Below are 12,508 nucleotides of genomic sequence, written 5' to 3'. Positions count from 1 at the left end.
CCTTTCGTGTTTATGGGGATTGTCGATGCTCCTGTAGATCATTGAGAAATCCTGCCTTATGAAAGAACTTAATCCACCCATGTGGAACATCGCCAGAGTTCTTATGATTGAAGAGGGCCCCTTTTGAAACTTTAAATCAGGCATCCAACAAGGATTCAATGCTTAAGATGGTCCTCTTACTTGCTCTGGCTTCAATGAAATGTGTAGGGAAGCTGCGCTGCTTCTCACATCTATTTAGTCATTCAGATGGGAGGATAAAGGACATTTTTTTATGCTTCTGAGTTTGTCACTAAAACTCAAAACCCATTTGTAAATTATCTAAAGGTAGAATCTTTCTCCATCTCATCTCTTAGGGAATGAACTGTCAATCTGGTTAATTTACTACTATGGCCTGTGAGGATACTAAGATGCTACCTGAAATTGACTCGAACCTTCAGACATTGGCCACAGATTCTCATCATCAGCTCTTGCAGGCTTCAGAAGATCTCCAGAAACACCACCTTCTTCTGGCTTCCTGAAACAAAAAAATAGAGCACAGACCTATTATTATTATTATTACAAATCTAAGCTACAACCCTAGTTGGAAAAGCAGGATGTTATAAGCCCAAGGGCTCCAACAGGAAAAAATAGCCAAGTGAAGAAAGGAAATGAATTAACTACAAGAGAACTAATGAAAAATTAAAGAAAATATATCAAGAACAGTAACAACATTAAAATAAGTTAACTATGAAAACCCTCAAGCACGAGTTGTCTACCCGAAGATAGTGGAAGACCATGGTACAGAGGCTATGGCACTACCCAAAGCTAGAGAACAATGGTTTGATTTTGTAGTGTCCTTCTCCAAGAAGAGCTGCTTTTCATAGCTAAAGAGTTAATTCTACCCTTACCAAGAGGAAAGTAGCCACTGAACAATTACAGTGCAGTAGTTAGCCTCTTGAGCAAAGAATTGTTTGGTAATCTCATTGTGGTCACGTCTACGAGGACAGGTGAGAGTGTGGAAAGAATATGCCAAACTATTTTATGTTTGTATAGGCAAATGAGAGATGATCCTTAACCAGAGAAAGGGGTTCGGTGTAGTACTGTCTGGCCAGTCAAAGGACCCAATAAAACTCAAGCGGTAGTATTTCAACGGATGGCTGGTGCCCTGGCAAACCTACTACCTATTGCCATACAGCAAATGAGCCAGAGGAAACCACATAGGTACATAATCACAAAGTTAGAGGAGTCGGTTCAACATAGCATTTAGGAAGAACCTGTCATTGGCCCAAGTCCTGAAGGCAGAGCCTAGAGATGCCAGTCAACTTCCTTCACTGCCCACTATCAATGGGAACGCACCCACAATCCATTCGACACTTTTTCTCTAGTACCTTTGGTAGCTGCTCAGCAAGTTGTGAAACATACCTAGCTCCCTCACAGGACAAGAAGCATCTTGTTTAAGATAGTGGTTGCGGCGTCAGTCCAGGGTGAAAGTAAGAATATCTGGCCTCATTTTCATTCTTTTCTTTACCAAATTCATGGGGTGCATTGGTTGAACCGTTGTCACTGTAATGGACATTGATGCAGGTAGGCTACCATATTAACCCTTTTACCCCCAAAGGACGTACTGGTACGTTTCACAAAACTCATCCCTTTACCCCCATGGACGTACCGGTACGTCTTTGCAAAAAAATGCTATTTAAATTTTTTTAGCATATTTTTGATAATTTTTTGAGAAACTTCAGGCATTTTCCAAGAGAATGAGACCAACCTGACCTCTCTATGACAAAAATTAAGGCTGTTAGAGCAATTTGAAAAAAAAATAACCCTTGGGGGTTAAGGGTTGGAAATTTCCAAATAGCCCGGGGGAAAAGGGATAAGTAACTCTTCTATATGGGTTTAGATAGAAGTGTTTTCCCTATCCTCATGACAAAGGGCAAGGTGGACAGTAATGTGAATCTATCACTTTACTTTATCATTACATTTCAGATGTCATATCCCATAGGGATATAGAGTCCTCCATGCATGTCTGTCTAGATGTGGTAAATGTTATGCTAATTTCCAAGAGCAAATTTACCAAGTAGTACAATATTTACATTTAGGTGGACATTGCATTTGATGTCTCTTGAAAGATTTGTGTACTTTTTTGCAGCCTAGCTTTGCTAAAGTCACTGAAAACTCATCTAGTTATTTTCTGTTACAGATCAGTGTGGGTACCTATAGAACGGTGTATATGAATATACTTCACTTTGTGTTGAGCATCACATTTTTGTACTTGAGGAATTGTTTTTAAATTCACAGATACATCATATAAAAGATACTTCAATTTAATTCACTTGTAGTCAAATAATTTTGATCATTTTAATTATTTCTTTTTTAATTTTGAATGTAGTCGGTGATATTTGAGTATATCAAGGCATATTTGTTGAGAAAATAGATACAAGAAATCAATATACATGTGAACATCAGACATCAGAGAATAGTTTTTATCAGATTTAGACAACTCCTTTTTTCCATTTAATATTGAGATTTTCTCTGGTGCTCCACTGTCATGGAAAGAATTGAGTTCAAGCTGCATTTAGACCAATTTTTGTACTTAGATCAAATAAGCTAACAATCTATCCAACATGCTTGTATACTGCATGATTAGCTCTGAAGCCTCATAAACTTATCAAAATAAACTATTACATAAGCTTTGAAAGGGTCACATGGATTTGTAAAATTTACTTCTTTAACCCTTTTACCCCCAAAGGACGTACTGGTACGTTTCACAAAACTCATCCCTTTACCCCTATGGACGTACCGGTACGTCCTTGCAAAAAACTGTTATTTACATTTTTTTTTGCATATTTTTGATAATTTTTTTGAGAAACTTCATGCATTTTCCAAGAGAATGAGACCAACCTGACCTTTCTATGATGAAAATTAAGGCTGTTAGAGCAATTTAAAAAAAATATACTGCAAAATGTGCTTGAAAGAAAATAACCCCTGGGGGTTAAGGGTTGGAAAATTCCAAATAGCCTGGGGGTAAAAGGGTTAATTCTCTCAAGTTTTATATTGTTAGAATGAACCTAAACGCTTTCATGCATTAATGCCATTTTTATTTTCCATAAGCTAACAAATTATCTTTTTTCAGTTTACTGGAAGGTGGAGTGTTGTAACTTCGGCTGTGGTGTCATGTGCTTGTCGCCTTACCCCTCACGGTATCTCGCCCTCTGCACATCTGGGAGATGGATGTACCGATCTTATTTTGGTGTCAGGCGGATCAAGATTTCGTATACTTAGTTACTTGTATAGGACCAGCTGTACGGGAAATGCTGTAAGTAATATTTTTTTTATTTCAATTTGTGTTTGTTGTTCTTTTGTTGTAGCCATTTTTAATGTTGCAAGGATAGAAATATGTATGTTAAGAATAATGATGTTTGTTAAGGAGAGACCACCAAATGTTTCCTGTAACAAAAAATTTGTATGCCAAAGGCAGTATCTCTCTCGAAGCATATTATTCTTTTGTGATATTGATATCTTTATCTGGCTACTTTAAATTTTCAAGAAGTTGTTTAATCAAATTTCAGAAATTCCTCAAGATGTGAAATTAATTGGTTCTGGAGTGGCTTTTGTATCATGATTTTTTCGTCTGACGAGTCACATGTAAATTGCCTAATTCGTTCCAAACCCTACAAACACCCCACATTAAATTTTATAATGCTAAATAGTACTTACCACAATAGAATACAACCATTTAAATAATTTAATACCTAACCTAACAGTTTATACCCGTAAATGAAGTACACTATGATTAGAATATACAGTAATGCATTAATAAATGGAAAATACATGATGTAACAAAAATGTGAAAACTTCCCTTTGGAGTGAGGCAATGTCCGAAAGTGAAAGTTGCGCTGAGGAGGAGGAGGAGGAGGATGATGATTAAGGTACACTGATGACACTACCCTCCTATGGAGAAGCACACAAGTGGAAATTTTTAGACTTCATGCCCCTTCATGCTCATATATCATAAGACTCAATACTACGCAGTACTCTAGAAGTTTTATTCCAGCTGTTACCAAGTTGTGGAATGATCTTCCTAATCGGGTTGTTGAATCAGTATAACTTCAAAAGTTCAAAGTTGGAGCAAATGCTTTTTTGTTGACCAGGCGGACATGAGTCTTTTTATAGTTTATTATGACATATTTGTTTTTGACGTTGTTAATAGTTTATATATGACATATCTCTTTTGACATTACTTTTTTTAGAATGATTTATTGTTAATTTGTTCTCTTCAGTTATTTGTTTCCTTATTTCCTTTCCTCACTGGGCTATTTTTCCCTATTGGAGCCCATGGGCTTATAGCATCTTGCTTTTCCAATTAGGGTTGTAGCTTGGATAGTATTAATAATAATAATAATAATAATAATAATAATAACAGGCCTAGTATAGTTAAAATTTATTTTTTTACTTGTATTATAAAATCAAGATTTAATACCATAACAATGTCTCTCTTTTCCCCCACAGTTGAGTTTAAATCATGTCAAAGTTCATCGCGTAAAAGAAGTTCATTTTACTCCAAAAATGGCGGGACCAAAATCCACTTGGAATTGTGATGGAGAGCAACTTGATGAACCAGCTCTAAGAATCAAGTAAGTGGTACAATATATTCTTAAGAGAAGTTTATTTTAGGACATTTAAAGGAAGAACTGTGAGATACATTTCATCTTCATAACTTTTCTTTGATAGCATAATTTCTTTTTGGTATTTCAAATGATTACAAGGTAAGTAAAATATAATCATATTTCTGGGCTCTGACCCGTGCCGCCCAGTGAAATGCTCCTTTAACATCATTTCTAAGGTAAAAACTGCTAGGTGAATGATGTTAAAGGAGCATTTCACTGGGCGGCACGGGTCTCTCGGCCAGAAATAGATTTTTCCTTCGTCAAAATCCCTTTTATGGCACTGAATGTTAGGCACTACGGTCCTTAGGAAAGTAGTTACAGTAAACCAGTCCTACTTATGACATCTTTCCATATTTTATCCAAAATTTTTTATTTGTACAGTATTTTACTAATATCATCATTGTACAGTACCTACTGTAGACATTACTAAACTTCTCGTCCATTCACAGCTTCTCGGTCCATATAGATTATGCAAACTATTAATCTCAACATTCACACATCTTCATCCCCACTTCTATTCCAGATTTCTTCAAATCCTACTAAATTTATCATGCCATCTAGTCCTTTGTCCCCTCCCTCTTCACTTTCCACCTTTAACAGGTTCCAGACAGGCCTTCTTCATTCTTCCCCTTCACCCAGTTTTACTACGTGCCCATACCATCACAAACTCGTCCAGTAATACTTACCACCCAGGCACTTCAAAAAGAAATCGCCTCACCATTTTTATTTATTTATTTTTTTATTATTATTATTATTATTATTATTATTATTGTTGTTACACTTTAACGGAAGAGGAATTAAGAGTAATACAATTTAACCATAAAAAAACCATTTCTGGTACAACCCAGGAACATAAGTAGTGGGCTACCCTCAAATCTGCACTCTTTGGTGTAGACTTAACAGTTCCTCCTTTACTTTAACCAGACGATTCTGTCACTCACTGTCCAAGGGAAAAGGCAACCCTTTTGGCTAATGTGTTTGACAGTAAGCAGAGTAATGAGAAACTTGATCTTCCTCATTCCTGTTTTCCTGAGGCTAAACTAACTAGTTTAGTTTTTCAGTCCTGTGATAATTAAAACACTCTTGATGGACCTCGATGCTTATGGAAGTGTAGACCCAATTGGTATTTTTCCTTTGTTTTTAATAAAGACTGTTAATTTATTAGTTCCTAAGTTGTATGTTATTTTCTGCAAGCTAGCAAAAAGAGGTTCTTTTAGCCCTAGTTGGAGAATTAGTTATTTTACTCGATAAGTAAATATGTTTTTGGTAGCTCTAGCCCAAATGATTACTACCTAATTTTCATAACCTATGTTATCAAAATTTTTTTAATATCTTTTGGCAAAATGTCTAAATGTATGCTGAAGGTAATCATCTGTTTCCTAGTTTGCAATTTGGCTTCTGTAAAGCTCTTGGAGTGTGTGATGGCCTTCTTACAATCTCCAATGTTTTACAGAAATCCCTTGATTGAGTTCAGGAGGTTCATATGATTGGCTTTGATTTTAGTGGTCTTTGACTGTGTTAATCATGAGGCCCTTGTTTTCAAACTGAAACAGTTTGGAGTAGATGGGTCTTTTCTCAGCATCATTATTGGATTTTTGAGTAATGGATTGCACAGGGTTATTGCTAATGAACTCCATAGTGAGTATAGGAATGTAATATCTGGTGCCCCTCAAGGTCGTGTTCTTGGCCCATTACTTTTCATACTATATACACATGACGTGGTTTGGCTTAGAATACAAGCTCATTGCATTTGCAGATGAGGCTACTCTCTTTGCATCAATTCCATCTCTCTAGTGTAGATTTGGCATTGCTGAATCCTTAACCCTTTTACCCCCAAAGGACGTACTGGTACGTTTCACAAAACTCATCCCTTTACCCCCATGGACGTACCGGTATGTCCTTGCAAAAAAAATGCTATAAAATTTTTTTTTTCATATTTTTGATATTTTTTTTTGAAAAAATTCAGGCATTTTCCAAGAGAATGAGATCAACCTGACCTCTCTATGACAAAAATTAAGGCTGTTAGAGCAATTTAAAAAAAATATACTGCAAAATGTGCTTGGGAAAAAATAACCCCTTGGGGGTTAAGGGTTGGAAATTTCCAAAGAGCCTGGGGGTAAAAGGGTTAATAAAGAATAACTAAAATTAATGCATTCTGCAAATTATGGACATGAAGTTGAATCCTGACAAACTTCAAAATATGATTGTAAGTAGGTCGAGGACAGTGGTTCCTCAACATCCAGATCTCAGTATTCGATAATGATTGTTTTAACTGTATATGACTCCTCAGATTTTAGGTGTGATTCTTGATAGCAAATTCACTTTTGTGAAACACATTTGGTCTGTTTTTTCAATTGCACAAAAAATAGCTTATTGAGAAAGCCTTAGAACTTTCTATGATCAAACTATTCTGAAGTATTTTAATTCTTTCATTCTACCTTCTTTCGAGTATTGTTCTCCTGTCTGGTCTTCAGCTGCAGAATCCCATCTTACTTTGTTGGATAATTTAAATCTTTATGCATGTTCAATAATATTTTTCATAATTCTGACCATCCTTTACGTTCAGATCTTCCCAGACAGTACCATCCTGCACTTAACACTAGGTATGCAGTTAATTCTAATAGTCATGCCTTCTCAATTTCTCCATCTTCTTCTTCGTCTTCTTTGTCTACATCTTTTCCCACTTCTATGTGGGGTCGATGTTTCTGGTCAGCTTTCTCCATTTACCTCTGTCCCACACCTCATCACCAATTAATCCCTTTGATTGAAGGTCATCCTTGATACAGTCCACCCACCTTCGCTTTGGTCTCTCTCTTCGTAGTTTGTATATGACAGGTCTAACTTGTTATAATGTTGTTACCCATCTTAGAATATTTCATATTAGCTATTCATTACTTCTCATGTAAGTTTATTTCCTTTCCTCACTGGGCTATTTTTTCCCGTTGTAGCCCTTCGGATTATAGCATCGAGCTTTTCCACCTAGGGATTGTAGCTTGGCTAATAATTATAATAATACTACACTGTTACACTGAGCAATATTATTTCATATCCAATTCGATTAATAAAACCCAATGAGTTCATTAGGGGTAGCTTTAAATCGCTAATAAATAATATCAACAATACCACCATTAATAAGTAGCCATCAGAAATTGTACCATTACTACCAATTGGAATACAAAGTTCCTGAACCTCTTGTCACCTTGTCTTGCTAATAAACAAGTCTCTTGTATGCAATGAATGATGTTAATTTCATTATTTTTAGATACTGGTGGAATTCAAAGTTAATTGTACTTTGTCATGCTTAAATTGATAATAGGTTTGTCTCAATAAATGCAAGCAAATTTACATTTAACTGAACCATACCACCGATTCCAAAAGCACGAGAATTTTCCCCTCTCGATAAATCTACCCGGTGCTGCTTTTTAGCATTTTTGCTTTTTTATTTATACTGTAGACTTTTTTCTTTTTTGGGGGGTGGTCAGACTACACGTCAACACCTACTTTGTGTTGTGAAATTTTAAAGATTTTCTTAAGATTTTCAGTTTTTTACTTTTATCTTTGTAGAAATAGTTAGGTATGTCCCCTTCTCTTATTAAATGTCAAATTATTTTTTATAAGAGGATATAGACCCCTGCATGCAATTTACCCAGTGCAAGGGCAAGGAATGCTCTCTTGTAGATAGGTGTGAGGTAAACTGTTGTAAAGAGTGCAATAGTTCATCGCAGCAGGAAATGAAAGCCTATATTCCTTGTATAGATTCAAGAAATAGAAATGTTAAATCTATAGAGAGGGTACGTAGTGCTGAAAGGTCTAGTGATTCTCCGGGTTTGCGGATACATTTCTTGAAGGTTAGGGAAAACCAGCAAATTATACATACATCATACATATACCAAAGGCACTTCCCCCAATTTGGGGGGGGGTAGCTGACATCAACAAATGAAAAAAAAAAAAAAAGGGGACCTCTACTCTCTACGTTCCTTCAGCCTAACAAGGGACTCAACCGAGTTCAGCTGGTACTGCTAGGGTGCCACAGCCCAACCTCCCACATTATCCACCACAGATGAAACTTCATAATGTTGAATCCCCTACTGCTGCTACCTCCGCGGTCATCTAAGGGACCGGAGGAAGCAGCAGGTCCTACCGGAACTGCATCACAATCGCTCGCCATTCATTCCTCTCTTGCCTCTCTCACATCTATCCTCCTATCACCCAGAGCTTTCTTCACACCATCCATCCACCCAAACCTTGGCCTTCCTCTTGTACTTCTCCCATCAACTCTTGCATTCATCACCTTCTTTAGCAGACAACCATTTTCCATTCTCTCAACATGGCCAAACCACCTCAACACATTCATATGGTAGTTAATTTGTCCTTCCCTTGATGAGTTCAGTAGATAATTTTAAAGATAACTTTGATATTGTGTATTTTGAATAATGCAGAAGAAGAAGAATAGGTCTCCAATCTTTCAGCATTACTACCAGGCCAATCAGGGGATTTGTTCTCCAGCGCCCTCTGCTACCCACCAACTTTCCCCTCGCTTTTGCACACGGTCCTTCGTCCTAGATATTTCTATGACTGAGTTTACATTCTCCCACGAACCATAACCTTTCTTATTACCTAATCTATGACAAAGACTTGACTTGCATTTGTGATAAGGTTGTGTCCGAGCCAAGATTATTGCTTACAGAGTAATTTTGCAAGCCAGCTTGTCCTTAGATTCAGGGAAATGGTTTTCATTATGATAGCCATGTAACCAAATTCTAAAACTCACACCAGCTAGCCACTTAGCCTGAGACTATGACTGCACATGACTTGCAGTTCTTGAATCCTGGGTTGATGAATAATGAGAGCTAGACTACTTTTTATATTTTATCAAATCTTACATCATTTATAATATTTCCCTTGCTTATGAAATACATACATACATACATACATACATATATCAAGGCACTTCCCCCAATTTTGGGGGGTAGCCGACATCAACAATGAAACAAAACAAAAAAGGGGACCTCTACTCTCTACGTTCCTCCAGCCTAACCAGGGATTCAGCCGAGTTCAGCTGGTACTGCTAGGGTGCCACAGCCCAACCTCCCACATTATCCACCACAGATGAAGCTTCATACTACTGAATCCCCTACTGCTGCTACCTCTGCGGTCATCTAAGGCACCGGAGGAAGCAGCAGGGCCTACTGGAACTGCGTCACAATCGCTCGCCATTCATTCCTATTTCTAGCACGCTCTCTTGCCTCTCTCACATCTATCCTCCTATCACCCAGAGCTTTCTTCACTCCATCCATCCACCCAAACCTTGGCCTTCCTCTTGTACTTCTCCCATCAACTCTTGCATTCATCACCACCTTTAGCAGACAGCCATTTTCCATTCTCTAGAATTCTACTAGTACATTGCAGATATTTGTTTTGTGAAAATGAAAGCTTTTTTTCTTTTTTTTTTCCAGGATACATTGCCAGTGTGTACAGATGTTTTGTAGGGGGATTGAGACTTGGAGTGACTCATCAAAAACCGTACCCAAAAAGTCTCCGTGAACCACAAAATTTCAGGTAGCCGTAATAGACTTGTTTTGACCTTGAAATACTGTACATTCTGTTTAGCCTAAAATTCCATGATTTATTCGAATTTAGAGAGAGAGAGAGAGAGAGAGAGAGAGAGAGAGAGAGAGAGAGAGAGAGAGAGAGAGAGAGAGAGAGAGAGAGAGAGAGAGAGAGATATTTGCCAAGTGTAATTGTATTAAAAACATAATAAAACAAGTACAGTAGTGTACAGTATTTTAGGAAAATTGTCTCTCACTATTTTTTTAGACTACATTAAAACCGTGTTGTGTTTTTTAATTCTAATTAGATTTTAACTTTTTTATTTTGTATAGAAAAATTATCTCATTTATAAAAGTTGATTGAAATCCAAATGTACTGTAAATGCAAATATCACTGGCGATACGACGTACTGTACGTACTACAATAATGCTCAATTGTTGTATATGTTAAAATTGAAGGTGGATTTGTTATGCCTTTTTAGGAATGGCGTAAAGGAATACGAAAAACTTTCCTTTGCCAAAAAAAATCTATACTTGGTCCAATTATTCTTCATAGATTATTTCTGTTCTCTTTATACATAATTTTTATTTTATAAAATGTTTAATGAATTGTTGAGTACCAGATTTAGCCACGGACTGTGATTGTATTATCTATAAGTAGTGTATCTTTCAATGATGGAAAGCAATGCCTAAAGCTATTATGATAGCACTTATTTTATGTTCTTGTACTTATTACTATTGAGTTGGTGGAAGGATAAGCGAAAACAATTGTCCAACTAATTTACTAAATATATGTCTGTATTTCTATGAATTCGTGCTCTGAATTATGGTTATGGAAAAATTAGGAAAAAGGAATGAAATGAAAGAAGGGTAACCTTTTACGTCTTAAGTTAAGTCATTGTGCAGGATGTCATTTGTTAGTTCTTAGGTAACCTTCAGGTTTTTTCTAATCTTTCTCCCAGCTCATTACAACTTTAAATATTGAAAGTTTCAGCAATATATCATCATCATTGTAAAATTTCTAGATTGATAGTGAATATATATATTTTTAAAAGTATATAATGGATATACTGTACCTCCATCTAAGTTGGTTTGATTGTTGGAGCTTATTAACACCTATAAGTTCAGATATGGGAGAGAAGGGGGTTGCTTCTCACTAACTTAACCCTTTTACCCCCAAAGGACGTACTGGTACGTTTCACAAAACTCATCCCTTTACCCCCATGGACGTACCGGTACGTCCTTGCAAAAAAAATGCTATTGACATTTTTTTTGCATATTTGATATTTTTTTGAGAAAATTCAGGCATTTTCCAAGAGAATGAGACCAACCTGACCTCTCTATGATGAAAATTAAGGCTGTTAGAGCAATTTAAAAAAAATATACTGCAAAATGTGCTTGAAAAAAAATAACCCTTGGTTAAGGGTTGGAAATTTCCAAACAGCCTGGGGGTAAAAGGGTTAACTGACAACCTTTATTGCATTGGTTAGAGATAAGATCATAGTAAAAAATTGCTTAGGTTTTTTTTTTTTTATATAAAAATATGCAGTAGATTCACAGTATTATCTTTAGTTCTCACGAGAATACAAACCTAATCAATGATTTTGAGACTTGACGTCTGACCTGGGAGGCATTGGTGCTGCTCATTTTCTTGCTTGAGGGTGCACCCAGGCACACTTTTATCTGTTAACTAATTTCCATTTTTATTATAATTATCATTATTATTACTAGCCAAACTACAACCCTAGTTGGAGCCTTGGGCTATAGCCAACTGCTTTTTCAATTAGAGTTGTAGCTCAGTTATTAATGATGATGATAATAGTAACAATAATAAAATAATAATAATAATGAATAATAAAATAATAATAATAATGCAGGTTGCTTAGGAAGTTCAGGGGTACAGTATATACTTAATTTTTGGTTAAAAAATACATGTTGGTTACATCCAGTGCACATACTTTGACACCTACCACTACTGAACAATATTTTTTTTTTAAAAACTTAAGAGTTAACCAGCTTGTAGAGGAATTTTCATGTTAAGTTGTATTTTTCAATATTAATCTTACCCGATGATCATGTAGCTGTCAACTCCGTTGCCCGACAGAAATCTAAGGTCGGGATACGCCAGCGATCGCTATACAGGTGGGGGTGTACACAGCAGCGCCATCTGTGAGCAGGTACTCAAGTACTTCTTGTCAACAAGAACTCAATTTTTCCTCTGTCGTGCCACCGGCAAGACCTACTTGGATACGCTGTTGATTCTGGAGTTGTTTCTCACGATTTTGGTGATGTATTCGCTCTAGATTTTAGCCT

The 12,508-nt window shown here is 36.5% G+C and overlaps 1 protein-coding gene across 3 annotated transcripts in view; it reads left to right on the top strand.

The window, feature by feature from the left end:
- Cerk (Ceramide kinase) overlaps positions 1-12,508 on the top strand; it is a 156,647-nt gene that overhangs the window by 131,445 nt on the left and 12,694 nt on the right. For 2 of the 3 annotated variants that reach the window (XM_068368374.1, XM_068368373.1), the window contains exons 7-9: positions 3,113-3,295; positions 4,489-4,613; positions 10,103-10,205. In XM_068368374.1, coding sequence (XP_068224475.1) covers positions 3,113-3,295; positions 4,489-4,613; positions 10,103-10,190 — 396 coding nt within the window. In that variant the 3' untranslated portion in view covers positions 10,191-10,205. Of the gene's footprint in view, positions 1-3,112; positions 3,296-4,488; positions 4,614-10,102; positions 11,277-12,508 lie in introns of those variants that run through there. The other variant, XM_068368372.1, reaches the window with a different exon arrangement.

The sequence above is a fragment of the Palaemon carinicauda genome, unplaced genomic scaffold, assembly GCF_036898095.1.
Source record: "Palaemon carinicauda isolate YSFRI2023 unplaced genomic scaffold, ASM3689809v2 scaffold2, whole genome shotgun sequence".
In the NCBI taxonomy this organism is placed as follows: domain Eukaryota; kingdom Metazoa; phylum Arthropoda; class Malacostraca; order Decapoda; family Palaemonidae; genus Palaemon; species Palaemon carinicauda.
The sequence above is the reverse complement of the archived record's forward strand: the minus strand, read 5'-3'. Positions and strand labels throughout refer to the sequence as shown.